This window comes from Stegastes partitus, unplaced genomic scaffold (genome assembly GCF_000690725.1).
Source record: "Stegastes partitus isolate 25-593 unplaced genomic scaffold, Stegastes_partitus-1.0.2 Scaffold590, whole genome shotgun sequence".
In the NCBI taxonomy this organism is placed as follows: domain Eukaryota; kingdom Metazoa; phylum Chordata; class Actinopteri; family Pomacentridae; genus Stegastes; species Stegastes partitus.
This window is the reverse complement of record NW_007578321.1, coordinates 272,447-299,285: the sequence shown is the minus strand read 5'-3', so window position 1 is coordinate 299,285 and position 26,839 is coordinate 272,447. Positions and strand designations below refer to the sequence as shown.

Sequence of the window (26,839 nt, the reverse complement as noted above, 5' to 3'; positions counted from 1 at the left end):
TCCAGCGAGGTCAAACAGCTCACATCAGACATACTGCAGTCCTTCCTCCTGCCTCTGCAAAGCTCCCACAGCTGGCTGAAGCTAAGTTACTGGTACATTTGAAAGAAACTCAAACAACTTATAGAGCTCTTTTGAAATTAAGTGCTTTGCAGTAAAAAAACAAACAAGAAATAAATGTAATAAAGGAAAAACATGAATCTAAAATGGGGTCATAGATTTATTTAAGAAAGGCATACAAGCCATGTACAACATATAGTGAATCAATTATCATTAACGATTGATAGGAACAGTCATTGCTGCAACAGAAGCTGCTCTAAAAACAAACTTAATTATATTTAAGTGTTTTGTTTGGTCAGTAGTAAACTAAATACATGAACTGACTGGACTGTAACCTGAATGTGAACCTGCATCCTGATGGACATTTCTGTTTCATAAATGTCATTTTTGAAAGGATTTTTATGTTTTTTTTGTCCAGAACATTTAAGTTTGCTTCTATATCTTGAAAACACATTATGATAGTTTGAACCAATGCAGGACCTTGAAGAAATAGTTTGCCAATGTGGTAAATATGCCGTTTCCTTGTTGATATTCAGACGAGCAGACGGATTCCACTCTTATATCTGGAGGGAGAGGAGGACTTTCTCTCTTTTTGTTTCCTGCTTTCTGTTAATCTGGTGGCATCTCAGTCACTTCTAATCCTCCTAGATCAGGCCTAGTACGGTTTTCTGTGTCGCTTTCAAGTCTAAGCAGCGTGGTATCACATTAACAGAAAGGAATGTACAAAAGTACAAGACACTGAGTTGTTTTTTTTTTGTACAAAAGTACAAGACACTGAGTTGTTTTTTTTTTCTACATTTTAGCACCAATACTTGTCCAAAAAACCATCACAGAGACAGTTTGTGTGAATATATCTGAATCTCCACCCATGGAAAGAATCTATGTATATTTGTTAGTTTATTTTTATTATCTGCTGATGCTCCCTCCATGTTTGATCTCCTTTAAACTCTCCCACTGCAGGATTAATAAAGGCTTTTCTCAACCTCATGGTGACGACGAAAAACTAAAATAGAACCACAACTTGTAGCTCTTTAGTTGACACACTAGACAACAAAGTGCTTTTTATTTTCTCTTTGCAAAAGAAGAAATGAGCTTTTTCTTCCCCCCAGAATATTAAACTATTTATTTAAATATTGCAGTCCCTCCTCCTTTTTAAGAAAGAACACTGTAAATGGCACTGACCTGACAGTTTATGTTGATCAGTCCCGTGCACAGAAGGTGCTCGACAATCTTGTAATGTCCGGACTTTGCAGCTAGGTGGAGACACGTGAACCCTTCAACATCCTGAAAGAAGCAGACAAACTTACTATTGACTGTTTCAAGTTTTATGATTTTCAAAAAAATATACAAAAGCACATGATGAGATCCTTTGTCACTTCTGAAGAGTCCAGTATGACATCTTTCAAATCAAGTCTTTTTTACTGTTCAGCTAAAAAAAGTGAACTGGCTGGCTGAGGGAGGAACTTGTTGAAGGCGTACCTTGTGCGAGGCGCTGGCTCCGGCTCTCAGCAGGTACAGAACCACCTCCATGTGGTTGTTCTCGCAGGCCTCCATCAGTGGAGTCCGCTGGTCTTCATCACACATGTCCAAGTTTGCACCGGCCTGAAACAGCAGACAGTGGAATACTGTAACCTGCTACTACTGAAGAAATACCAGGGGTTTTAGAGAGCAGATGTGAAATCTAATCTTACTTGTACGAGCATGTGGCAGATGTCTTTGTGTCCTCCTTCAGCGGCTGCATGCAGCGGGGTGCGTTTGTTCTGAGACTCCATCTTGAAGTTTGGGTCGATACCGTCCACTGGAAGGTGAAGGGAAGGAAATTATGTCATTACAGATAACATCTGAATATAAAAAGAAAGTAAAATGCTGTATCTATAGGGAAGTACTGGATGAAAAGAGGTACAGAAACCTGACATGTTCATAAACAGCCGGGATGGGGTTTACATACCCAACATGAGCAAGACTTTCTTCAGCTCGCCCTGTTTGGCAGAGAGGTAAAGCTGTTTGGGGTGGAAACGCAGCTTCTTGGGCCTGTTCAGAGTAAGCACAGGAACAAATATTTAGTTTTAGGCAAGGCAAGGCAAGGCAAGGCAGGTTTATTTGTACAGCACAATTCGTACCCGAGGTAATTCAAAGTGCTTCACACAAAAGAATAAGACAGATAAAATCAGTCCACATAACATACACACAGTTATTAATTAATTACATTAAAGGCAAAGAGGCAGATAAAATCCATCCATTAAAACATAAATATAATCATTTATTAGAAGAGTACAGATAAAATACGTTCAGCTGTCATATGCACAACGAAATAGAACCGTTTTCAGCCTGGAGACCTTTAAAGGTCTCAATTCACCGAATGCCTCACGTCTGACCATCTTCAATTTGACTGATTCCTTTTTTAAAGTGATGAATACTGATTGAGTTAATCATGAGGAAAATCTGGGGTCAGTTTCTGAGTTAGAAATTCTGACAGAAGGTGGGGTCAAGTTGATTTTTGCATCATTTTCTTTGCGCCATTCTATGAAACAATACTTGAAAAGGCATAATTTAAAAAATAAAGTAGCTGGAGTCCTGAAATTTTTCAGCCTCATTAATATGTACATCTGATCTTCAATGGTCCAACTTGCTTTGGTAGAATTATACAAGCCAGTTATATGATGGTGCAAACTTGGTATCTGTCTACTCGGATATTCCACCAACCATAAAACCTTTATTTTTCAGCACCACATCATAAAAAATAATGTAGCTACAGTCCTGACATTTTATAGGCTCACTGATATGTACAAAAAAAACTGTTGGTGCCAATGACATGAAAATAAATCAGCCTCTTAGGGTGAACAAGAAAGCTTTTATGGTGGGTGGAATATTGGAATAGAAACAAATGTATGTTTTTTGACCATCATATACTACTCTATTAAAGCAGGGTCGTACCACTGAAGACTAGATGTAGATATCAATGAACCTGCAAAATTTCAGGCCTCCAGCTTCATTATTTCTTATGTTAAGGAACTTCAAACATTGATCCACAGATTGGCGCCAAGAAAACTACTCAAAAATCAACATGACCCCACCTTCTCTGAAAATGTTTTAATCATAACGTGACAACACTTGTGACCAGAAATTTAACACGTTTTAATTAATAACATATGTATGCACAGAAGCAAACATGAGAGGCTCAGGTCTGAGGTGGAATGACCAGGTGGGGACTTTTGATTGTAAAGATAAATGACGGTGAAACGTACTTCTCCGTGTCGAGAGCCACCAGGATGCTCTCCAGAGTTTCCCTCGGTGCTCCTGACGTGAGCGTAGGCGGCGCCGGTGCTCCCATCACGGCCTGCAGAGAGGAAGTTCTGGACGATCCAGGAACGGCAGAGGCGTCGAGTCCTTGTGCAGAACGAACGGACAGCGAACTGTCGGCTTTGCCGCTGGCTTCGGCCCCCACAGCCATGTAAGAAGAGCTGGAAAACAAAGGAGATAAGTTCTTCTGGTTGCAGTCCAGTTTAGTCTTTAAACTAGCAAGCATCAAATCAGTCCTTTACCTGCCGGTGGTGGTGTCTGCTCGGCCCTCTGGGGCCCCGGGCGTGGCCGGCCCATGTGCGAGCGCCTGGGGAACGGTGGAGGTGGTGTCGGCCTTGGCGATGGTGACCTCCTTGGCCTTGCTGGCCTCCTCTCCACAGTGAGGACAGAAGCTCTGACCTTTGAGCATTGAGGCACAAGCACGATGGAAACGGTGGGAGATACTGATGTCTGGTTGGCACTCCATGAAGGTCCCCTGACCAGGAGAGACACTCGGTAAGCAAACATTCACAGAGCACAAAGGTCATCGACATCTGAACCGTTTACATTTTTATTTCTATTTTTATCACCTATTTTTATCATCCAATGGATTTTTTAAAACATTATTTTGCTGTTCATTTTATTCTCTTTAACCCTTTCACAATTTACGTACTTATTTTACTTACTTGTTTACTTTACTTACTATTAATACTATAATTGATATTTTTAGGCTTGTGTTTATGATTTTACTTTTATTTCACTTGTTCTGTTACTTTGATGTGGCCTTTTGTTAATCTATCTGGTGTCATCGTTCTAATGTATTTACAAAATCTTTTACTATTAACTTTACTGTTCGCTTTATTTTTTCCACTCTGGCTTCTCTGGTTTTGATCCTTCTGTGTGGACTGACCAGCCTTCTGCTGTTTAATGGTCTTCCTGGGTATTATCATTTTTTATTTTTACCCTGTCTGTAAAACGCTTTGCAAACTCTGATGTTAAAAAGGTCCTACATAAATAAAGTTACTGTTCTTATAACCTTAAAATTAGCTTTGACTAGACCTGATTTTTTTCAAGTTAAAGGAGGGAAGTATAGAAACATTTGCCCCTTTAGTTAAGTGATATTCCCTTAATCCTTAGTTTTGGTTGCCTCACACATATTCACACTTAGAAACAGATACCAATTTGTGCTCAAACGTTTCATGTCTTGCTCAAGGGCACATGAGCAGCAGGCATTTTGCTGACGCTCGAAACATACACCATCATCATTTGAATTAGTGCAAACTCCTCATTCCCTACAGTCGTGTACTGACTGCGAACAGCGCATGTAAATAGTGTTTTACATGACAGTAGCTGCCGGTTAATCCACAGACACTCCAGAGAGACGAGGCTAAGCTGCAGCTGGAGTCCTGAAACCAATCAATGGCGTACTCACAGCTCTGCAGAAGAAGCCGCAGCCCGGACAGCACTGGTGCTTCACCATGCCGTTGCGGTGATCCTCGCACAGGACCAGCAGCTGAACGGAGTTGGAAGGACGCATCATTTCATGCTTCAGCACGGCGCCCTGGCAGCGGGTCAGCTGTCCGTCCACGCTCTCCGTGGCCATGCACTTCCTGTCCGCCAGGATGAGAATCTCTCGGCTCTTCGGCGTCTCCATGCGGCAGCTGCAGAGGGGAAGCTCCTGAGCCTCCTCGACCGCCGACACCGTAGTGTCTGAAGAGAAAAAGCCTTACATTAATCTCAAGACGCAGGTTTTTAAATGGCTTTTGCTTGTTCTTGATGGTCTTGTATTTTATGTTTATTTTATCTCGAATTTTGATCTTATAACTTGTCCTGTTTTGTGTCCTTTTACCAACGCACATCAAGTTGGTGAAGTCAGGTTGTTTTCAGCGTTCTACACAAATAAACTTACCTTGATCTGATTTAACCTTCTCAGGTCTGTTGAGTTGCAATGACTGAAAAGCTTCTGAATCAGGAACTGTTTATTCAAAGAGTGAATTTAATTAAGAGTTTAATCAAACAATTACATCAGCCCTACTGACTGACATGACAAATAACCTGTCTGCTGCTCTGAGAGGGAAGAGCTGCGATATCAGAAGGAAAAAACAAACACCAAGGTTGTTAGAAAAAGTACTCATCTGTAGCAGACAGCTGCAGATGGCCTGTGGACCCTAAAGTGTGTTTTCTGACATTGTAATTAAGACAAAATGTAGATGGAAGAGAGGCGGAAGTATGACATTCAGCAACCCTTCACTAAGTAGCTTTGGTCCTTTTAGCATCTTGCTCGTAGCTCCTTAAAGCTATACTCTGTAAAGTTTCTGACGCTGGCGCCCCCAGTGGTAATAACAGTGGTAATAACAAAAAAGAGCCAGAGAATACAGCTGAACCCCGCACATGACTCCAGTTGAATGGCAAAATAAATTGGCTTCAATCAACAAAAACATGAGGCTAATTCCCTACAGGATATTTTTTCACAAATCTCATAATTAGCGATGGAAATACTTAATTGGTAGCTGATTGACTGCCATTAATAAGTATAAATAATAAATCAATAAGGCAGCAGACAAGGGGAATGCATGTCAGGAAATGTTCTGTAGATTTGCTGTGGTGTGCTGCAGGTTGAACCAAATGGGACGGAGTTACATGTGTGTTTGCTGAACGCCCATACGGACTATCATGTGTGTCCACGAACACTTGGCCACTTCTGTTCTATTATAGAAGGCGTGCTTCCTTCTGAGTTAACCCCTCATGAACAAATGCATATTCTGTCCTTTTCCCATTTACAGCATATCCAGGATTCATTATGTCCCATATTAGTTTATTCTTATCACATTTCAGTGGCTTTTGAAGCCATTTTTTTTGTTGTTATTTTCCCCACAAATCTCATAATTGGCAATGGAAATACTTAATTGGTAGCTGATCGATTGCCATTTATAGGTATAAATAATAAAGCATATTAACCAATAAGGCAGCAGACAAGGGGAATGCATGTCAGGAAATGTACCATAGACTTGCTTAGGTGTGCTGCAGGTTGACTCTAATGGGATGGAGTTACATGTGTGTTTGCTGACCGCCTATAAGGTTTGCACAAAACAAGCGCACCCCACTGCTGTCTAACTGCTAACTGAGTCCGTCGAGTTGACGAACTCTGCAGCATAAAGTCGCAAAAATGCTAACACAAGCTTAGAGCTGAGTTCGCATGTTAGCTGCTAATGCTGCTATTATCCAGGAGCAGGAGGACTCTGATTACATGCTTCCAACAGCATTCAGACTAAATTAATGAAGTGTATCAGTGACACTCTGCTCAAAACTAGAAATCCACTTTAAAAGGTGGCAGCAAATACTGGCAGGTTTCCTGGACTGATGACGTTGCTGCAGCAGCGTTTGCTCCAGTTGAGCAGCTGGATGAACTACAGCGAAGAACCACCATGTTGATCAGCTGTGAGGATTGTTTCGATGTCAAAATACCGTGAGGAGATTATAAACATTATAGTTTGTTTGCTGTATTTAATATTTTAAAGTTTGTCAGGCCCTTCCCTGAATAGCAGTTTAAAATTATTATTTTTTTACTGCTTAATTTCAAATTCGAGCAACCTGGTTTTTAGGGTGTCTTCAAATTTCTGATCTGACCGAGCCAGTTGTGGCGAGCATGAAGCCTCGGTGGTTGGAAATGGTTTCATCAGCATATGGGAGAACATCTATTGTGTTTTAAGTTTAATTATTAAACAATTATGAACTGTTTTAAGGAAATGTTTTGACAGCCCCACATAGAGTAATTAGTAATGGCTTAACAATGCCACTCTTTGAACTGTGTGGTTGAACCACATGGGACAATTGTTGTGAACAAGTGTAATGATTTCCGCTGAGCTCACCTTTGTTTTGTGAAGGCTTGTTGAGGCTGACGGACTCGGGAGGGTGGATCTGTGTGTACTGCTTGTCCTCACGTGGCTGGGCCGGCGCTAAAGCCTGAGGCTGAACCGTCGCCTCCGGTTCTGAGCAGAGCAACAAGGAACGGTGAGAAAATGCTTTTCCAGAGAAGGAACGTGGAAAACACACAAAAAGCAACGATGGCAATGCTGAGCGAGACACTGTGACGAGCAACAAGAAAAACGTCTCCACCCAAGCAGTTAGGGAACAGAAATGTGTCATTTTGAACAGGTGCAACCAGCGCACACATGTCTGCACGGAGTCAGTTTGAGAAGACAGAATTTTAAGGTGCACTCATGTCGTCAGAGCTCGTATTCAACCTGCAGCGACAATAATCTGAACATTGACCACTTACGCTAACTTTGTTGGTCTATAAAAGCTGATGTAAGACTTTAGGCTGCAGCAAGACTTTAAATATAGTTTTTACTAAAAAATAGAGGTCTTTAACTTTCAAAAAAAAAAAAAAAATCTGTTCCCTCTGGTGTCTCTTAAATTAATGCTGCCGACAACAGAGGGTGTTTCCTCCTGATACGATTCAACATGAGGCCTCGGTACAGGAGCGACGGCGGTCACCTTTAGCCTTCATCCTCCTCTTTCGTTTCCTGGAGGGCTTGAGCCAGGCGCTGTCGGCTTTCGTTTTCTTTTTCAGCGCCTTCTTCTTCAGACTCGACTCTGTGCTCTGAGGGAGGCAGGTGGAGTTCAGTCAGAGATGATTTCAGCGATGGAATATTTAAGAGTTGATACGAGATGAGATCTAAAACTCTGATGTGAAATAGGAGGATGAATTGTGGTGAGAAGATCTCACCAAGTCGGACTCTGTTCCCTCCTCTTCTCCCTCCTCTTCTCCAGATTCCTCAGACTCCTGCTCATCCTTCACCTGCACCCAAACAAAGCCAATCATTCAACACTAACATTACAATTAATCAGACTGGATGAAAATTAATTTTGTCTCAGAAATAAGCAACTTTTGCAGCTGACAGTAAGTTAAGCAGGAAATTGGAGAGCCATTAGCATTTGACTGATCACTTGTGCTGGAAATTAGGTTTATTTACTCCATGTTGACAACACTGAAGCACAGAAAACAACCAAACTGCAAGAAAGTTCAACAAAACCTCCAACAGCGAACTGAAACCCACCAAACGTTGACACTGTCTTGATATTTCTGCATCTTCTTCTTTTATGCAGCACCTTTTATTTATATACAGAAGCGATACATATGTTTACTTCTAACTGCATCTTGTCTTTTTTTGCACTCCTTCAAGCCATTTCCTCTTCAGAAATGTTCATTAAGGTATCCATAAGTGCTCTTAATTCAACAAATACACTTTCCTTACAACAGTTAGATACGTCAGTGTTTTCATAGCTTCCACTTGGACATACTATTTCTCTTTTATATTTTTATGTTTGCACATTTCTTGCTGTACCAGACTGCTGCTCAATGTATTGCACACCATGCAATGACAACAAAGGAAGTCTATTATAGTTTAATTAATACTTTTTTAAGATCTGCATTGTCACCAGAGCCGATACTTAGGGAAGGAGTTGATAGTAAAATTCCCAAAACGTGTCTTTACTTGTTTTCTATATCATAAGTATTGAAAGCTGTCATAATTAGACTAATAGAGACTGTAACTTCTACGAATGGCTTTAAAGGACGTGCAGGTGGAGCAATAGATTAAAAAACAGCTCAAAAGTCGTGTCTGAAAATATTTACCGTCCACATTGACGGACAAGCTTTAGCCAACAAAATGGAAACGGTGTTGAATTTGGAAGAAACATTTCAAAGCCAGACATCCAGATCTGAGTGCCGAATTAAAGCTGACAGAGTTTCAGTTTTTACTTTATACTAACAACACATCATCAGTGTTCACATCCTGAAGTTTGCTAGCTGCACATGTCGTCGTAATGTTTAACGCAAAGCAACTATACCTGAGGCTTTTCAGAGGTTCAGAAAATATGACAAAAACTCAAAGTCCTCCCAATAAAAGGAGCTTTACGACACTGTTTTAAATACTTGAAGGCTACATTCCAGTGTTATTTGTGACGTGATATATGAGACACACTGCAGTAGAAATGCTGTGCAACAATAAAAAAAAAAAGGTTGTATGTTGATATTGTTTTAAATACCAGTAATGTCTTTTTTATTAAGTTGAAAAACATCATTTGCACTCGTTTAATTTTTGCTCTGGTTTCAAAGACGGTGTCAAGGAATCACAGGAATGGTGCAGACGAGCAGGTTTCTCCTACGGTGACGTGATGACAACATAAAGAGAAAGAGCAGCGTCCAACCTGAGCTGTGGGTTCAGACGCCTCTTGGACAGCACAGACAGGTTTTTCTGCTGGTTGCCGTCGTTCCTCCTCCTCAGACTCCAGATCTTCCGACTCTTCCTCCTCAGATGCGTTTCCCACCTTCTCCCCATTTATGTTTGCCACCTCTTTAGGCTATAAGACAAAGAAAGGAATAAAGAGCTCAACAGATGTTTGCACAGTTATGACATTAGTGGCGATGTTTGCACACAACAGCTGGTCCTTATAAAGTTGCTTGTGTTTGCTTTTTCCTCTTTTAACTCTTTTTTTTTGGGGGGGGGGATTGTGTTTATGTCTCTGTATGTGAACTGGCATTGATGTCACATCAGCACTTATATGAAACAATATCCATCTGTGACACATTTTCCAACAGTGCTGGACTGGAAAAGTGTTCATTTACTGCCATGAAACACTTTCAAGTTGCCAAGTAAGGTGTCGTCTTCATTTGATGGTTTTTCCAAAATAAGATGTTATTGTTGAATAATGTTTTTTTGGTGTTTTCTTGTTTTAATAAATATACGGAGCACAGACCTGTGGGCTCTTCGCAGTATGCTGTAGCTCCTTAAACATTTCCAGAACCGTTCTCTGCTTAAGCACTTTGGTTTTCTTCTTAGGAACCAGGCTGTACGTTCCCATCCTCCTCTTCTTCTTACGGGACGACAACCCTCCTGAGTACGGGCCTGCAGCAACACAGAACCACAAAAGCTGTCAACAGACGTTATTCTACGGTCCAACGCGCTGATCAGATTCCTCTGGAACCTTAGATCAAAGTCCCGTGACGGCGGGATCCGTCTAACCTAGATGGTGCTTGACTGGAGCCGGAGAAGCTGAGGGAGCTGTAGGTTCTGCAGGAGCTGGAGGCGGTGGAGGCGGAGGTGCTGGTGAAGCCGATGACGCGGTTTGTGCTGAAGCTGGCGTGTCCGGTGAACTCTGAGGTAGATGGTTTTGTGTGGATGACTGCTGTGGAGAGTGTTGCGCATCTGGTGCAGTATCCATTTTCTCCATTTTGGCACTCTTTGCTTCCCTTAATTCCCTGTTAAGAAGCTGTAGGTGACAAGAACCAAAAGCATTTAGGAGCACTGCGTTAATAAGCCCTGGGTGAGTGCATTTTGTAGGGGGAGGGCTCATTACTTTCTGGGGTTTTTTTTCCTAAATTACACCCAAAAAACCCAGATGATTTGCTTTTGACTGATCAACAGCTTCATTCCACAAGCGGTCAGAATGCTGAGCTGCTGATCCAGACATGCAAACACTTCTTTATTTAATTGCTTTGGATCCTGAAGAAACACTCTCTCATCTTGTTTGTGCGACTGTTGTAGGTACAGCAAAACGACAATAAACTTAATTTGATTTGATTTTGACATATCAAATAGAGTTCAGGTTTTCTCGCCCAGTTTTCATGTCCACATGACGACATCGATCACACAGTGGCACAGAACAGAAGTTCCTCTTGTGACAACTACAGCTCAAAGAGTCCTGTTCAACAAACTCCCCACTGTTTCTCTCCTTTCAGCAACAAGTTCAGGTTCTATTTGATGTAACAGAACACAATTCACTGCATTAAGCAACACATTTCTAATTGTGCACACATGCTTTGTGTTATCACGATACATTATTTGTCCAAACGTATGCAGACACATCGTAGTTTCAAACTAGTCAAGACAAGAGAAGCTTGTTGAAAGGTGTGAGGACACGAAGATCGATTCACAACCAGTCACAACCCTGAAAGCTCTGTAGAAAAACTGTATTTTGCAAATTCATTGATTAAATCACCTCTCCAAATTCAAAACACCGACTGCTTTGCACAGCTGCTCTGAGAATTACTATTCAAACAAAACGCACAGCAACACAAACCATATCAGACAAACCAAACTGGAATACATGCTATTGTATTTATTGAACTTTTGGTGCATTAATTTACTAAAACAAATCAGTCATTGGTCAAACAACCACCGCAGACATAGAGAGTAAAATCATTCATGAAACACAGTGTAATCCACAGCTGAAGATCAACCCTGCACCATCTCCTAAGTGACAAGTTATCTCTGTGGGTGAAGCTTTGTGAGAGGAACTTACTTATTGAGCCATTTAGGTGGAGTCATAGTGATAAGACTTGTGTACAAGTTCCCCTTATCTGTTAGGGAAGTCTTGATGGGAAAGCGTAAAATGATATTTTAGACAACTGAGTGCTTACAACTTTGTGTCAGCAGTTTGGGGAACGCCCTCTCCTGTTTCATCCCCACAGTGGATCCATAGACAAAGCTAGACCCGTAACGAAATGGTTTTTGCAGTTTGCTGTGGAAGAACTTGACTGTGCTGACCAGAAACCTGATCTCAGCTCCATCCAACACCTTCGGGATGAACTGAAGCACAGACTGAGAGCAAGGCCTGCCTGGCTGCTCAACATCTGTCTCGACTTCTCTAAAGCTCTTCTTAGATTCCAAAATCTGGTGGAAAGTCTCCAGCGAACAGCAGATTAATGTCCATCACGTATGACTTTATTGCCCAGGTGTTCGCGTGCTTTCGGTAATTTAGTCCCTGTTTGTACTCATAAAAGATAATGATCTCAGCATCAGGACAGGAGCTGCTGCTGATGTGATACACTCTCTCTGAGCAAGTCGTAAAGGTAATTATAGACATTATAGATCTTTAAAATCTGTTTTTTTACAGATCAAAAACCAACACAAACCAGAAATGACAACCACCAGCTCCAGGCCAGGCTTACCTTTTGCGCCGGGCTGACAGCAGGTCTGGAAATGGTCTTGCGCGCTCTGTGTATGGTGACGGGTGCCGGAGACGAAACAGTGCCGTTTTTAGAGTCCGGCGTCCCCTGTCCCGACGTAGTCCCTGTACTGGAGGCAGTCCTTAGTGCACCTGAACCCTGTGCACACCCCGATGACGGTGCGGGTTTGGCCGTGTGTGTCCCCGACGGTGAGCCCGAAGGCAACCAGTTAGTCCTGTGAGGGGCTGCAGCGCCGCCGTCCTGCTGCTGCTGCTGCTGCTGCTGCTTAGTGAGAACGAATCCATTGCTCCCAGTAACAGAACCGTGCGGCGGCTCCGTGTCGGACGTGCCGTTTTCATTTACCAGCAGTACAGTCTTGTTGTTGCCCGACGTCAGGCTCTTGTGCCTCGTTTCGTCGCATTCGGTGCCGTTGAGCATTGCCTCTGCTGCAGGGGAAGAGGCCAGTCTGGCTGCTACCTCTTTGTCTTCATCTAGAGGCAAAGAAACAACGTATATCACAATGCAAACCGAGCATTAAACAAAGTGCTTTTGAGTTTATTTAGACTAATACCTGACTTCTCCTCTCCATTGCTTGCTGGATCGAGTCCCTCTTTCTTTGTGGACGCACCTTTATCCACGCTGCTCTTGGCTAAACCAGCGGGCTGAAAAGAAAGAAAACACAAGTGAGGGGAAAGTGACTTTAGAGCTGCAACGACCATTATTTGTTTGCATTATTAATTACTAGGTGGTTCAGATAACATTGTCAATTAATTGCTTAGTTTGTAAAGTGTCCCTAAATTCAATGTGCAACTTCATCGTGCTGGTTTCGTCTGACTCTTCCAGCGCCCGAAGACATTTAATTTACAACATTGGTGCAGAAACAATTACCAATTTGGATTAATTCTTCTAACAAAAATGCCAAACTTTTGTGGTTTCAGCTTCTCAAATGTGAGGAGCTGCTGGCATTTTCTGACCTGCAGAAACATCCAGGCATATCTGTGAATAAAACCGTCTATTTTTATGCACCGAATGCTCAGTCAAACCTATTTCTTTGTGCTTTTCAGTAATGTGTCATTGTCAGAAAAGACTATAGAGTAAGCCCGGAAAATAGGGGCCACCACCGTGCACCCTCATTGTCCGTCTTCTCTCTTTCTTTGCTCCGGCCGACCAGTATTAGCAGCAGACGCCTGCCACGGCTTCAAAAGAAATCCCAACCGCCCATTGACCATCTTTATCTCTCACAGAGGCAACAGCAGGAAACGTGAAACTGTCTGTTCCTCCTGAGCAGACCGTCAACCTCGCTCTGGGAAAAAAAATAAAAAATGGGCCCAAAGGAAACAAGAGGCCAGAGAGAAAAACCAATCCACACTTTTTCTGCTTTTCTTTCAGGGTCCGACTTTGCTCCTCAGAGCCGGCACCCTTTGTCCCTTCGCGGCTTTTCAGCTCAGATATCAAAAAAGGGAAGGAGACCTGGGTCAGTTTGACCTTGAAGGACAGCATAACCAACCTCACATGAGACAGAATAAAGGCAGATAAACGAGTTCTGATTGGGAGTAGGGGTCATATCTAGTTAGAGGCGAACAAATGTAGTAAATTTGATTGTCCCCAAGAAGCAGAGGAAGCATTTTCTCCCAATTAAGAACCACTGAAAGCTTCACTTTAACAAACTGACTGTCAATCCTGCTCCACGAGGGCTCTGACAGTCAGTGAGAGTCCTGGCCTGCACGCAACCGACTCCCCAACTAAATGAACCATCAGACCTCCAGAAATCATCCTCCGAACACGCCACCCCCGAGCCCGAACGTGCACCTTGTCAAACGGCAGCAAGGTCGAGGCCAAGAGCTGGTCTGTGAGCACAAAAGAAACCTGACGGGTGTTTCCCCCAAGAACATCTAGTCTGGAAGAAACCTCTGATCTGCATGAAGGAGTCTGGTGAACACATGTGAGCAAGAACAGAAGAAGAATCATCCTTTGTTTTATTTTTTTCATGGATTTGAGAAAGCCAGTTACAACAAAATAATAAAGGAACACCAGGCTCATCCCTCCCCCTAGTGGTGGAAAGTGGAACCGGCTCGCAGGAGACAGAAAGGAGAGGGGGGGAAGGGAAGCAGAGAAGGCTGTCTGCAGATCTCCGCCATTTCGCAACCAGATTGTTTACTGACAGAACGCGGCCATTGCAGCAGCTTTCCACTAGATGGGGACTTAAAGGGTCTGGGAGCTCGTGGATGAGGGATATGGAGGCTGCTGAACGAAGCTCCAAAAGGTGAAGCCAAGGCTATGAGAGCTCGTCAGGAGCTTTAGGCTGCTCATTAAAAATGGAAAAGATGTGAGAAGAGACCAAAGCTTCAGGCATGACTGCAAAAAAAATGAAGGCCCCAGTGGTTCAGAGCTCCAGATTGGACCTTCCTGTGAAGCTGCAAATGAGCTGATTATAAATAGTAGACACAAGCTCATTGGAGAAGCCGTAAAATATTACACTCGTTCAATCATTCACCGTCCACGCATAATTATGTATACCTGGTATGTAGCGCGGCCTGGGCGTTCACACTGATGTGACCTATCTTTAGAGCTGTTGCGAGAGACCTGAAAACAAGTCGGCGCTACCTAAACACAAAGCACAAACACGTTACACAATCTGCTGTTACAATGCCAAGGGACAGGCGGTAGGAGCCAACACCCCGATGACATAAAATGATAATAATCTAAGCAAATACCAAACACGCAATCAGAGAAACCATTATTTCTGAACGTCCATCTGAGCCGCCTGACAGAGGCCTGACGAGGTGAAACTATCCAGTATCTCACGACAGCAAGTTTGGATAAAAGTCACAAAAACGACTTATACTGTGCTGCAGGAATGTTTCTGCCTTTGTTCTGTCTTGTAGATAAACCTCAAATTCGTCCGAGTTAGGGGTGTAATGTTCCAAAGCATAAATAACAAATAAGGTCATATATCATGGTGGTCTTCACATTGAAGCTGCCTACTGTGCAATCGCAGCAAATCAAGTCTGTCTTCTGCCATCCCTTCGCTCCAAGCATTCCCAGTCACTTCCCAACTCTAAACTAGCCTAATAAAAGGCAAAAACTATCAAATAAACTAATAAAAAATACAAATGCTGAGCACAAAATCGCAAATAATCTCCAAGAATTTGCAAAAAAAAGTTCCCCTGTCCTGTGACTAATTGTGCAAAAGAACCAGGAAACGAGCCAGAAGGCTGCTCAGAAGATCAAATCCAGCAGCCGGCAAACACCAAAGCGCACATCACAGTTTATTGCACTTCTTTTGAATTGACAGACAGCAACTGCAGCACATATTCCCGATCACATAGCCTTTGCTGCACATACAGCAAGTCGCCAGGGACCTCATTATAGACTGACCACTGAGAGAGCAAAGAAGAGGAGGGATAGCAGAAAAAGGTGCAGCCAAAAGCGAGGCTGGACCTGAGTTTTTAAGAAAAATTAAAAATGAATCAGGGTAGTTTCCAGATCTTCAGACTTCCCGAATCGAGAATGACATCACATTTGTCGTGCTGTGATTGCTCTAAATACAGCTGTTGTGCTAATCCATGAGGAGCTCTCTCCAACAACAGGATCCAACACGCCACACTCAAATCTCTCTTTGATAAAGCAGCACTGCCACCACACCACAACAACAACAGAAATCATTGCTCCTCGAGATCAAGTCTTCGATTTCAGGAATCAAGAGCAATCAGCTGCTGATAAAACAGCAGCAGCAGCAGCAGCAGCAGCAGCAACTGAAAGAGAAGACAGCAAGAGCTCAAGTAAGTTTTATAGAAAATGATTTAAAAAAGGAAACTGGGAAGCAACACTATGCATCTCCTCAGACCATTAAAAAGCCAACCAAGGGTGAAGAGCATAAAGCTAACGTGTCTTTTTTTCCCTTGTGTGCCTCCAGGAAGCATCATACCTGCTTTCTTCTCATGGCCTCCATTGAGAAGAAGAAGGCGTCAGAGAGGGAGTGAGTGAGAGAGGCAGAGTGTGAGAGGGGGGAGGCAGTGGGAGAGAGAGAGAGAGGGAAGGGGGAGGACGAAGAGCGAGAACGTGTCGAACAGATTGTTCCTCTTTTTCCTTTTCTTTCCCCGCATGCACATTCACCTCGCCGGTCATGTGACCTGGTGGCTCCCTCTGTCGGTCCTCCTCTTCAGAGGGTCTCCACAGAGCATGCTCAGTGAGCTCCAAGTCTAACACCACTCCATTTCTGCACACTGGAAGACCTCAATGCCGTTGAAGACAACCAGTGGAACCAACTCGCCGTGCGCAAGCTGACAGCCAGTGAGGAAACAGAAAACGGCTGCCAAACCCAAATATTTTCAATGTTTACACTCCGTGCTGCTGCTGTCTCCATCTGCCTTTACAGCTATCCTGTTTTGTTTCTCCTTTTTCATGTAAAAGTGAAATCCATTTTGCTCAATGAGGTGTTTCAGGGAGGGAAAGAAAAGCTCTCCTAGCTAATGTGCAGACACTGTGGGAGGAAGGTGGAAGTAAAAAAAAGAATAAAAGGCTCAGAACCAAACGGTTTTCCATCGCAGACATCAGGCCACTTCCCGAACCTCTCAACAGGAGACTCTTTTGTCTGCACCGAGCCTCGGGCAAATGAACGGAGTAAAAGACAACGCTGCCAGGTCGTGAAACAGATATTAAGCCAGAGAAATTAAGTAACAGGCCGAGCTGCCATTAAAGAAAAAGCCTGAGAAGAGTTCCAGGAGATAAACTACCAGCTGAGCACAATGTGTCGGAACAAAGGATCTCTGAGCTTTTTACATTTTTTTTATTTATTTATTTTTTTGTTCATTCGAGTAATGAGTTGATTATTGTTGGTCCATATTGTGTGCAGAACCTAAACTCATGTCTCAAATGACTTCCTCTGTCATGTCAACACTCCAAAACAAGACATAAACAAGAGAATAATCAGCAGTTAATCACATTTCAAAGCAAGAATTTGCAGATTTTTTGATTAATTAGATCAGTAGAGGTCCATCATTTTGCAAAGTGAAGCGGGTTTTGTCCTCAGAGGTTATGTCAGGTAGGCAGTAATGCCGATCTAGAGATGACGGTGGTGTCTAGTGTTTCACAAATAAACAATGACAACCTAACCCTGACATGCGAGCTTGGCTTTGTACATCAGGAGCTATGCAGTACGCACGAGATGCAGCAACTGACTGACAACGATGAAACCTCATACAACTAAACCTGAAGTCTACAACACTACATTGTGAGACTCAACCAGTGTGTGTGCCCTCCAGGGCTGACCGATTAATTGATTTCAAATCAAAATTTCAATTTGAAACAAAGCAAACAAATGCTGCAATGTTTCTTATCATTACTGTTTCCTTATTTAACATAACCTAGCCTTAGTGGCAACTGTTTCATGTCCAGTGCCTGAAAAAATGTAATAAATACATGTTCAAAGTCGTCCTCCTTGCACTAGAATACAGAGCATTTAATATTTGACGTTGTAATGCTTCATCACATCTGTTAGTCAGTAAATATTGAACTGAAGCTTAACTTGAAAAATGTGTTTCCCATATCAGATCAGAATATCTGCCAGAAAAACAGCAATTAGATCACTTCCCCAGATCATCCAGCCTTGTGCCCACCTAAGCCTCTTTAACCACTCTAACTTATTTGGACTGCACTGAGATTTTACAGATCTAAGCTTACACAAGAAAAAAGCTGACCCAGACATCTTACTTCAAGGGCCACGGGGCCAACGTTGAAGCAAAGTAGATGACAAACAATTACAAGGCAATGCCTCTAGCCCCAGCAAAACAAAAAACAAAAAAAAAACAGCACTCTTTGAAGAGTTTTTTAGCCGTGTATGCTGCAAGGCACTGAGGATACCAATGTTGGTCTTATAAACCATATTAAAGAAGAGCAGGATGTGTGGAAGTGACTCAAACCTGCATTGTTTGTAACGGCCAGCAGGAGGCGACTCCTCCTGTCTGACTGTATAGAAGTCTACGAGAAAATGACCCAAATTCTCACTCGATTGATTAGCTCAGTAAGCATTTCCCTAATGAGTTTATGGTCTCAATGATTAGTGACAAGACTTTTTGAAAAGAGTATGATGTTCATTTCGGAAACTATGGTTCAATCTCGAGCAAAATAGGCGATAAAGCAGAGTATGTTTGAGGGGAGGGCTATTGTATTACGATGTGCAGTGTCCAATCGTTGGTCGGTTTAAAAAAGATCAGGAAGTCGATGGCCAAATGCCAAACCAAGGCTTCACAACTGCAGCCCAAAAGCCAATTGCTGACGTCACGGTTACTACATCCATCTTTTATGTGCGCACGATGGTTGATTCGCTACTCAGTTAAATGATGTTATCTTCACAAGTCATTAGGAACAGATCTTTAAAAAGATTTTTTTATCTCCTCTGTTACATTACACATTGAAAACTGCCAGATGGCAGCCCCAAAGTCAAGGTGAGCAAGTACCCGACATTTAGTAGTAAAGTAAATGACTGCGTGATTAACGTCCGTTTTTAAAGTGAACGGAACGACAAGGACTGGCTCCTCCAAGTAAATGATTATTATCATTTCATCCGGACTAAAATATCTCTACAGCTACTGCATGGATTGTGATGACATTTAATGAAGTTATTTATGGCACCCCAAGGACGTTAGCATTCTTTAGCTCAGAAAGAAATAGCTGGACAGCTGTTGGGTGGATTGCCATTAGCTTTAGTGCCACAATCAGGTCAAAATTAGCTCATTAGTTTGGTTTATAACCAAAAAGTAATGACATTCCCATCGACCAAATCTATGTCAAGCAGCTTGAGTTTGGACCCAGCAGTCAAATGCTAACAACCAACATGCTATCACGCTACACTAAAATGTTGAGCATGGTACCCATTACCTTTTAACTATCAGAATGCTTACATGCTAATGCTACTTTTAGCTCTGAGCATTGCTGTACAAGGTAAGTAAAAAGCCGCACAGACTCAAGATTCAATCCTGTTTTTATTTATTCATATCTTTTCGCTTCTGCAACTTTGTCCAAAAACTTAAGCGCAGAATTAAATCTTATTATGTTGGCTACATCCCATAACGTCAACCCTGGTTAATATGCAGCAGCTTTTGCATACAAGGTGTTCTTTCAAAAGTACACCTGTAAGTTATTCTTGCACACTGTTCTGGCACCAAAGCCACAAGTGAGAGCAACTGGCTCATGCTAGAATTTTTAATCCGGCGCCAACCAACCCGACAGCCTGCTAATCAGATATGATTGCCACTTTGCTTATCTTCATTTATTCAGCTTGACACTGCGTTCACGTTTGCCCATTTATTGTCGGTAAACACATTTTCTCTTCTGCTCTAGCAATTCAGTAGTTTTTAGTCCTGCTGACATAATCTGCATTCAGCACAGGAACCGCAGTATCAGTTGCTAGGAGTCGTGAACTCCACCTTTCTCATACTGATGAGAAGGTCAGGAGCCCGACGATCACAGAATCTGTACAGAAAGATTTAACCGATGACGACGCTGCTTAATCATTTCATTAGCTTCACTGGAACGCTGAGATGCAGTCAGGTACAGACTGAGAATGACTGTGGTTCTTGCAATGAATGTGCAGTTCAGTCACCACCTCATGCAGCTGCACCTCATGATGATAATTTCAGGTTTCAATTTGTCAGGCTCATTGGTTAAAACATTGGTCTGAATGCTAGTAATCCTCAGAACATGATTCCTAATAGTGTTGGTGAAGATTCTTTCTGTTGCACCACTGCTGGGTCAAAACCTCCTCTTGAACACCACTTATCAAAAACGATGTTCAAAACCCTAAACCCAGACCTCCATGAAGGTTTATGTTCCTAAAACTTGTGCTGTAGTTCATCTTGTGAATGGGCAGATAGCCATCAAATTTACTGAGAACTCTCACTATACCCAAAAGATGAGTCATTCTGAATTCACTGACAGCTTGTCATTTCCTGTTTCACCACCACAAGAACCAATTTAAACTTTAACGCAACTACTGCTACAGAATTATCAGTACTATCAGTGTTTATTGCTTACTTCATATAGTGGGGGAGTAATCGACATTACAGACTATGAAGCATGCTACTAGGAGCTTTGTGCCAGAGCTTTCAAAAAGTGCAGTTGCTTCAGAGTTTTGTTTTACGTAAACGGAGACCACAAAGCAAGGACTGTTTTTAGAATCTGTTAATTACAAGTCAGCGCCTACAGTCGTTTCTGAAGTAAATCGAAAGGACCTCATGTTTTTGGGCCCTGAGCTGAGTCCTTCAATACTTGGTATCTGCTGCAAGAGATCCAATACTTTTATTTGCCCAAATGTTGACTAAAGGTGTAGCCTCCGTCATCTGGTTCATTTTCTCACGAGAGTCTAGAGTCAACTGCAGAAGGTCCTGTTTGTTAAGTGAAGCCAATAAGCGGAAATTTCGGATGTGCTGTGAATGATAATCAGCTCATTTGGTGGTATTACATGAGCGAAGACAAACAGGTAACGAGCACCACAATACAATACATCGGCCAAGAGTAAAAGACGCTCCTATCTGCTGATAAAGGGCACGAAAACTTTAATATTCATCTTCACATTTTTACTTGTGGACATTTGCGTAGCTGATACATTTTTTATGCAAAATGTGTGCAATGCAGACAGAGTGCAGATCTGCTTGGACACAATGCCGATGTTCATTCAACAAATGCAAAAAACATGACATTAGCATTATGTTGTTTTTTTTTACTAAAGATTTATTGCTCAGTTGCAAGTGGATAGAACGACAAAAAACACATTACAAATGGTCTGACAGTGCAAAAAAACACCAGTTTGCAATGGCACACTCATCCAGCAACAGCCAAGTTACCCACAGAAGTGGTATTAATTACTGACAGCTAATATACCCTGGGCCATATAATTCAGTTTTAACTACGTACAACAACAGTCAACGCCACCTAAAAAACAAAGAAGCTTCTAGCTGAACACTACATTTTGCGGTAAGACGGAATGAGAAGCATCCGTGACAGGGATGCAATGGTTTTGTTTTTTTAATTTCCAATAACTGGCAGCCTCATAAATGATTGAGCAATACCACGGACATCAATCTGATCCAATACAGCCACATAACAGAAGTTGCTACAATGGTGGAGATGAACAGCCACCAGGCCATGTAGTCAGCTCATCCACTTAGGGAGGGTTTTGGCTGGTGAACATAAAGCATCACATAGGACTCTCTCATGGTGGACATTTCTAGTTAAGCTCCCACAATGCTCTCTGCTTGCCAACATGGAACTACCAGTAGTCCCACTGACCAAACTGACCTAAGTCTTGACTATACTCTCTTATGGACACATACTTGTTACTCTACTACTTTCCTAGTCCACCAGAGTCCACTTGGAAGACTCTCTTGCACACATAATCGGTCGTATTTATATATTCCACACATGCACTTGTCTGCTGAGCATGCACACTACTGCCCTTGTAGCACAGATGTTGCAGTCAAATTTTGGGCTGCATGCAAACTTCTACAGACGGGGTGTGCACAGTCCTGGCCCATATTCTCGTATGCAGAACGTATACCAGCCTTAATGACCTCATTTTGACCATTTTGTCATGTTTTTGAGGCTGCGGTGAGCTGCACACCAAATCATTTCCTCGTGGTTTTAGTCAACTACAACAAAACAGTAACTGTTAAAAACATCACCCTGTGGAAATCAAATTTTAACGCAACATGTCCACTCTGTGTTTTTTTATATATAATGGAAGACACATCATTAGCGACATAAACAGTCGACATCATGGCTGCCTTTCTGCCGTAGAACTGCCAAACTACAGTCTCAAAAAACACAGATTCAGACTTCGGAGGTTTCATACATACCAACTGTAATGAACCAATATTGTGGAGCTTTCTGTATCGTTATTCTTGAGAGTCATAGGTGAGCTGGTGTGCTCGAGCTGCAGCAAGTAGCGGAGGGATGGGTGTAGAAAAAAGCAGAGACTTCATAGAGTTGCACATTCCAGAGAAAGCAATGATGTGGTGTTGCATCTGAGCCATTCAAAGCCCAGAGGGGATGATTTTCATGGATAAAATTTATCAATATTTAACTTGGACACACAGAGGTGAGTATAAGGGGTTTAATAAATGACTTAAAGCTAACTGTTGTTAATGACAGCAATGACAGAAGTGTGTGACTGCAGATCTTCTGAGAGGCAACGGGCAGCAGATCGGGTTATTTTCTTTGTCTGATCAGACGTGGCTGGGTGTTTCTGTAAGGTTATGCAGCCTGCGTGAGTTGCGCTCAAACGCTGACCTTCATTAAAGACAAACTCGTGATCGTTCTAGCGGACCAGGCGGTACACTGTGCTGCACTGTGTCTTGCAGCTCAGTTCTGCCTTTTTCTCTTCAATAAACCAACGTGAAAGACCAAACCAACAGTAGCGTACAAGGAGTGACTTTTAGAATCCGTTCCGTGATTCAGAATTGTGGGAATAAGAATTGCAGTGCTTGTGTAAATAGCCTTTTCCCATCAATTACACCTGGTGCAGGGCTCTGCTCTAATGGCTGGCACGTGGTCTTTAGTCTCCATGTTTATTTGTTGCACTTACCAGAAAATATTTGCAATAATTTTGCCTGCGTCAACAATTTAAGAGAGACGTCTCAGAGAATATGACATCAACAGGGTGGTATCCGTCACGAGGCTAATAATGGCTACTTCGCTTCAACGACATGCTTCAGCTACTGGAGGCCAAAGCACTGCTTCACATTTCACCGAGGCCTGTTTCTCCGGTTGGAACGCAACTGAACGCTGAAGGAAGCGTGCACATGTTCATGGAGCGACCAGGAAATGAGAAACACCTGTACGCTGTGGTGCCAAACTATGCAGGAGGCTGCAGTTCGTCCTACTGCAAACGCAAAAACTACACACTTTAAATGAAACATATTTAATCAATGTGATGTCATTGGTATTGCAAACTATGTCATCGGCTTGGTGCTTCGTTTTTACGCTCTCAGTATGTTTATATGCGTCGACTCTGCCTACAGTTAGTGAAGTGCTATCTGTCCTGACAATGCAAATGAAGTCTGTTAAAAACCTGCAGAGCTTCCACAAAGAACATTTTTCACCTGATGGTACTGGTTTGTTTTTCTTTCGTTTTTGGTTACTTCAGCATGTGGCCGGCTAGTGAGGCAGCAGTAGCACATTCCTCCAACAATCCAAGACGGCCACATTGGGAGTAACACGAGTCCCACTTTCTATTTACTTTAACAGTGAATTTAACATCAAAGCTTCAGTAGCCGACCCCCGTTTCAACTTTTACAAAGGCCAATTTAAATAAACTACAGAACTTGACACAATCTTGGGAGTCACATGGAGGAAAAAGACGCAAGGAAAAGCGACAAAGCGAAGCAAATTGCTCAGAGATGAGGAAAATATTAAATACTAGTTCAAAAGCCAAGATCATTGCATGTAGTATATGTGTATGAATACAGAAAAATACACAAATATGTTTTCACTTTCACAACCAGCAATCCTGTCGACTAATCTGTTCACTGTTTTTTGAATAAGAAATTTTTAAGGAGTGCAGTTGTTTTCATTATTGATTAGTCAGTTATTTATCTCTGTACAAGCTGAACGATTAATCAATATATTAAGACTGCAATATATACAAAATACAGGAACTGTTTTGCAACAAATGTCCCGACAAACCGTTTTAAAAGAAGAATTGTGATTCTACAAAGATGCCACTAGCACTGGTGGAGGATTTTTCTTTTTAAAATAAACAAATCACATTATCAATTTTACATTTAAGTGAAAAAGAAAACAAAAAGAAAAATGCTCCACTTCCACTAAAATCGAGACTCGTTGCATATCATTCAGCCCTTCTATAAAGAACAGGAAAAGTGAAAAATGATCCTGTAATATCAGTTTATTATGTCGAATATTTTGTTTAAATATTCGCACATATTTGAGATGGTAGAGTCAGCAAATGTTTGGCATCTCTGCTCAGCAATTCATTAAGTATAAAAATAGTTGCTGATTAACTTTCTGTCGATCAGCAAATCACTTAATCACCCACTGTTGTCAGCTCTATAGTGATTATTTATTCTATGAAATTGCAAAAAGTTGCATATTGTATGTATATTTACTAGGAGTTGAACATTTATCATTTTGGCTGATTACTTTATCAGATATTTTTGCAGTTTTCTGATGATCAGAATCCTTGTTTTTGTCTAATAAAATAAATTAACTTATAAATGCAGGTGTTGCTATCAGTAGTCACCACTGAGTACAATCTGATTATTACAATACATAAATGAAAGGCTAGCAACACAAGGGCTTCAATTAACTAATATTTTCATTGTCAGTTAATATAGTGACTATTTTTTCAATTAATCGGTTCGTTGTTTGGTCTATAAAATGTCAGTAAACGTTAAAAAATGCCAATCAGTATTCTTCATAGCACAAAATGCAGTTGTCCAATGACTTGTCATCAAAACCAAGCAAGTTCAATTTACTGTAAGAGAGAAATAAAGAAATATTACAATATCAGAAGATGGAATAGTTTCCTTAATTATCCAATTCTCCAATTAGTTGCTCATTGTGGAATAGATGGAAACTAATTGCACTAAATGTTAAAAAGTTCACTTTTTAATTCAAGATTTGCAACACGTGAACAGTCATTTCGATGAAGTTTTGAGTTTGTGCTATTGTGAATTTTGACACCAAGATTTTTTAGTCTGCAGCAAATCAGTTCCAGATATCGATTATTGATCTCCTTGATTACTTCCAGAACAAACACTATCAATAAACCTCTAATATGTAAACAGAAACAGACACATCTGTGCTATGATTTCATTGTGCAAAGGCGCTGGTGGAAATTTTAAAAAACAGAAACGTCTACACACATGGGCTTTCAATTTTTGATGCATTTGCAACTTTAAGGCCAAATGCATCAATAAAAAATAAAAACAAAACCCCACAATCCAAACTTGTGGGTGTCAGTGGTCCACACCTTCCTGTGCTGCACCTCAACACACATGATCCCGAATCGTCACGAAGGAGTTCGAGCGACCTCTGCCGAACACGACCGAACACCAGCTCTAAAATACACTCAAATAAACGCAACAAAGACTGAAGCTACCGCTCGTTTGCACATTTTTATTTCTATTACGTTAATCCAACCAAACGATGCGTCCAATTAGAGCATCTTTATCAATGAACCCCTCCATCACTGAAAACAATGCAACTTGAAGCAAACCGGCCACGAGCAGCTTTACGCCGAATGAGAGTCGTGACAATAACTGCAGATAGCGAACGAAATGTGAGCATGTAGAAGGAAAATAATGCAAAAAAATGAAAGTTTAAGGAGGAAATTGATCATGCAGAGCTGCTTTCGGAGCTGGCGCCATATGTATGCAATGGGAGGTTGTGGCTGCCAGTGTTGGCTTCATTTCACTGCACCGTGAAGCTAACAGTCTGCACACCACAGTGAAGACAACAGTATCAGCTTCACATTCAGCCGCTTTCCTTTCAATTACATCCAACCTGGCCTCTGTGGTTGAATGAAAACAACCTCACAAACCTGGTTTTTGCGTCAATTCGAGGAAAGAGTGCAGCCTGCTAACTAGCATCGCTGCTAACTAGCTAAACAACTGTGTACAAATTAGCCGCCAGAAAGCCGGTGTCACGCACTTCGGGTGAATTTAAGACTAATATCGGTTTGAAAAATTCACATTAACGTGTGTCTGCGGTTTATTTTGAACCGCTAAAGCTGGACACAGGGAGGATAGTGACGTGAGCCCGGACCATGAATGACTAGACCCCGGCGCTGAGCTCGCAACGCGCCCGCACGGAACAATACAGGTTCCGGGGCGCAGCATCTTCCTGCACATTCAGTTGCCCTCCGGTCCAGCACAAAAGCAAAAGACTCCGGGCTGGCAGCGGCGGATTCACCACAAACCCGCACCCCCGCGCCGACAATTCGGCCCGTTTACAAGCGGAGCTGAGGCCGCCGGGACGGAACACAACTACTGAGACACGGAAAGCTGTGTGGAAGTAAAACGCGGCTGGATAAAGCTCACACACTCACCTCGGTCCCAACCGAAGCCATGGTGCCTGGACGTAAACTCCGCCCACCGCCGATTACGTCACATTTATTGATTTGTGAATACTGTAACATCACACCTGAGACTTTATCAATAATACTGCCAATACTAATAGTAATAATACACATTAAATATTTAGATAACGGGGGCGGGAGGGGGGGGATTACTGTACAACGACAGAAATAATGACATCAGAAAGTACAGCAGTCAGCACAATAAGCTGCTTATGTACAGCATTTAAACCCACAATTTATCCATCGACTATCTTTGACAGGTTTGAGCATACACATCCTTTAAAATGTGTATTTTCTTTACATGCAGCACCTTGTGCTATGACAATTTGCAGATTCTTGGCTCTGGTTGCAGGGCACATCTCAGCATTAGTTTGCTTATACGCTGGTTGGTGTTTGGATAGAGCTAAGGTCAGGGCTAAATAATCAAACACCTGCAAGGAGCCATGTGCAGGTCT

The 26,839-nt window shown here is 42.1% G+C and overlaps 1 protein-coding gene across 3 annotated transcripts in view; it reads right to left on the bottom strand.

Annotated features, from left to right (window-relative positions):
* ehmt1b (euchromatic histone-lysine N-methyltransferase 1b) overlaps positions 1-26,388 on the bottom strand; it is a 35,224-nt gene extending 8,836 nt beyond the window's left edge. For 2 of the 3 annotated variants that reach the window (XM_008289050.1, XM_008289052.1), the window contains exons 1-16: positions 16,218-16,276; positions 12,861-12,951; positions 12,293-12,780; positions 10,365-10,611; positions 10,099-10,247; positions 9,550-9,702; positions 8,066-8,137; positions 7,834-7,939; positions 7,206-7,325; positions 4,769-5,046; positions 3,600-3,832; positions 3,303-3,518; positions 2,006-2,088; positions 1,749-1,855; positions 1,537-1,659; positions 1,240-1,341 (exon numbers count right to left, since the gene is read on the bottom strand). In XM_008289050.1, the coding sequence (XP_008287272.1) occupies positions 1,240-1,341; positions 1,537-1,659; positions 1,749-1,855; positions 2,006-2,088; positions 3,303-3,518; positions 3,600-3,832; positions 4,769-5,046; positions 7,206-7,325; positions 7,834-7,939; positions 8,066-8,137; positions 9,550-9,702; positions 10,099-10,247; positions 10,365-10,611; positions 12,293-12,780; positions 12,861-12,951; positions 16,218-16,241 (2,592 nt within the window). In that variant the 5' untranslated portion in view covers positions 16,242-16,276. Of the gene's footprint in view, positions 1-1,239; positions 1,342-1,536; positions 1,660-1,748; positions 1,856-2,005; positions 2,089-3,302; positions 3,519-3,599; positions 3,833-4,768; positions 5,047-7,205; positions 7,326-7,833; positions 7,940-8,065; positions 8,138-9,549; positions 9,703-10,098; positions 10,248-10,364; positions 10,612-12,292; positions 12,781-12,860; positions 12,952-16,217; positions 16,277-26,354 lie in introns of those variants that run through there. The other variant, XM_008289051.1, reaches the window with a different exon arrangement.
* Between the last annotated feature and the right edge of the window lie 451 nt (positions 26,389-26,839).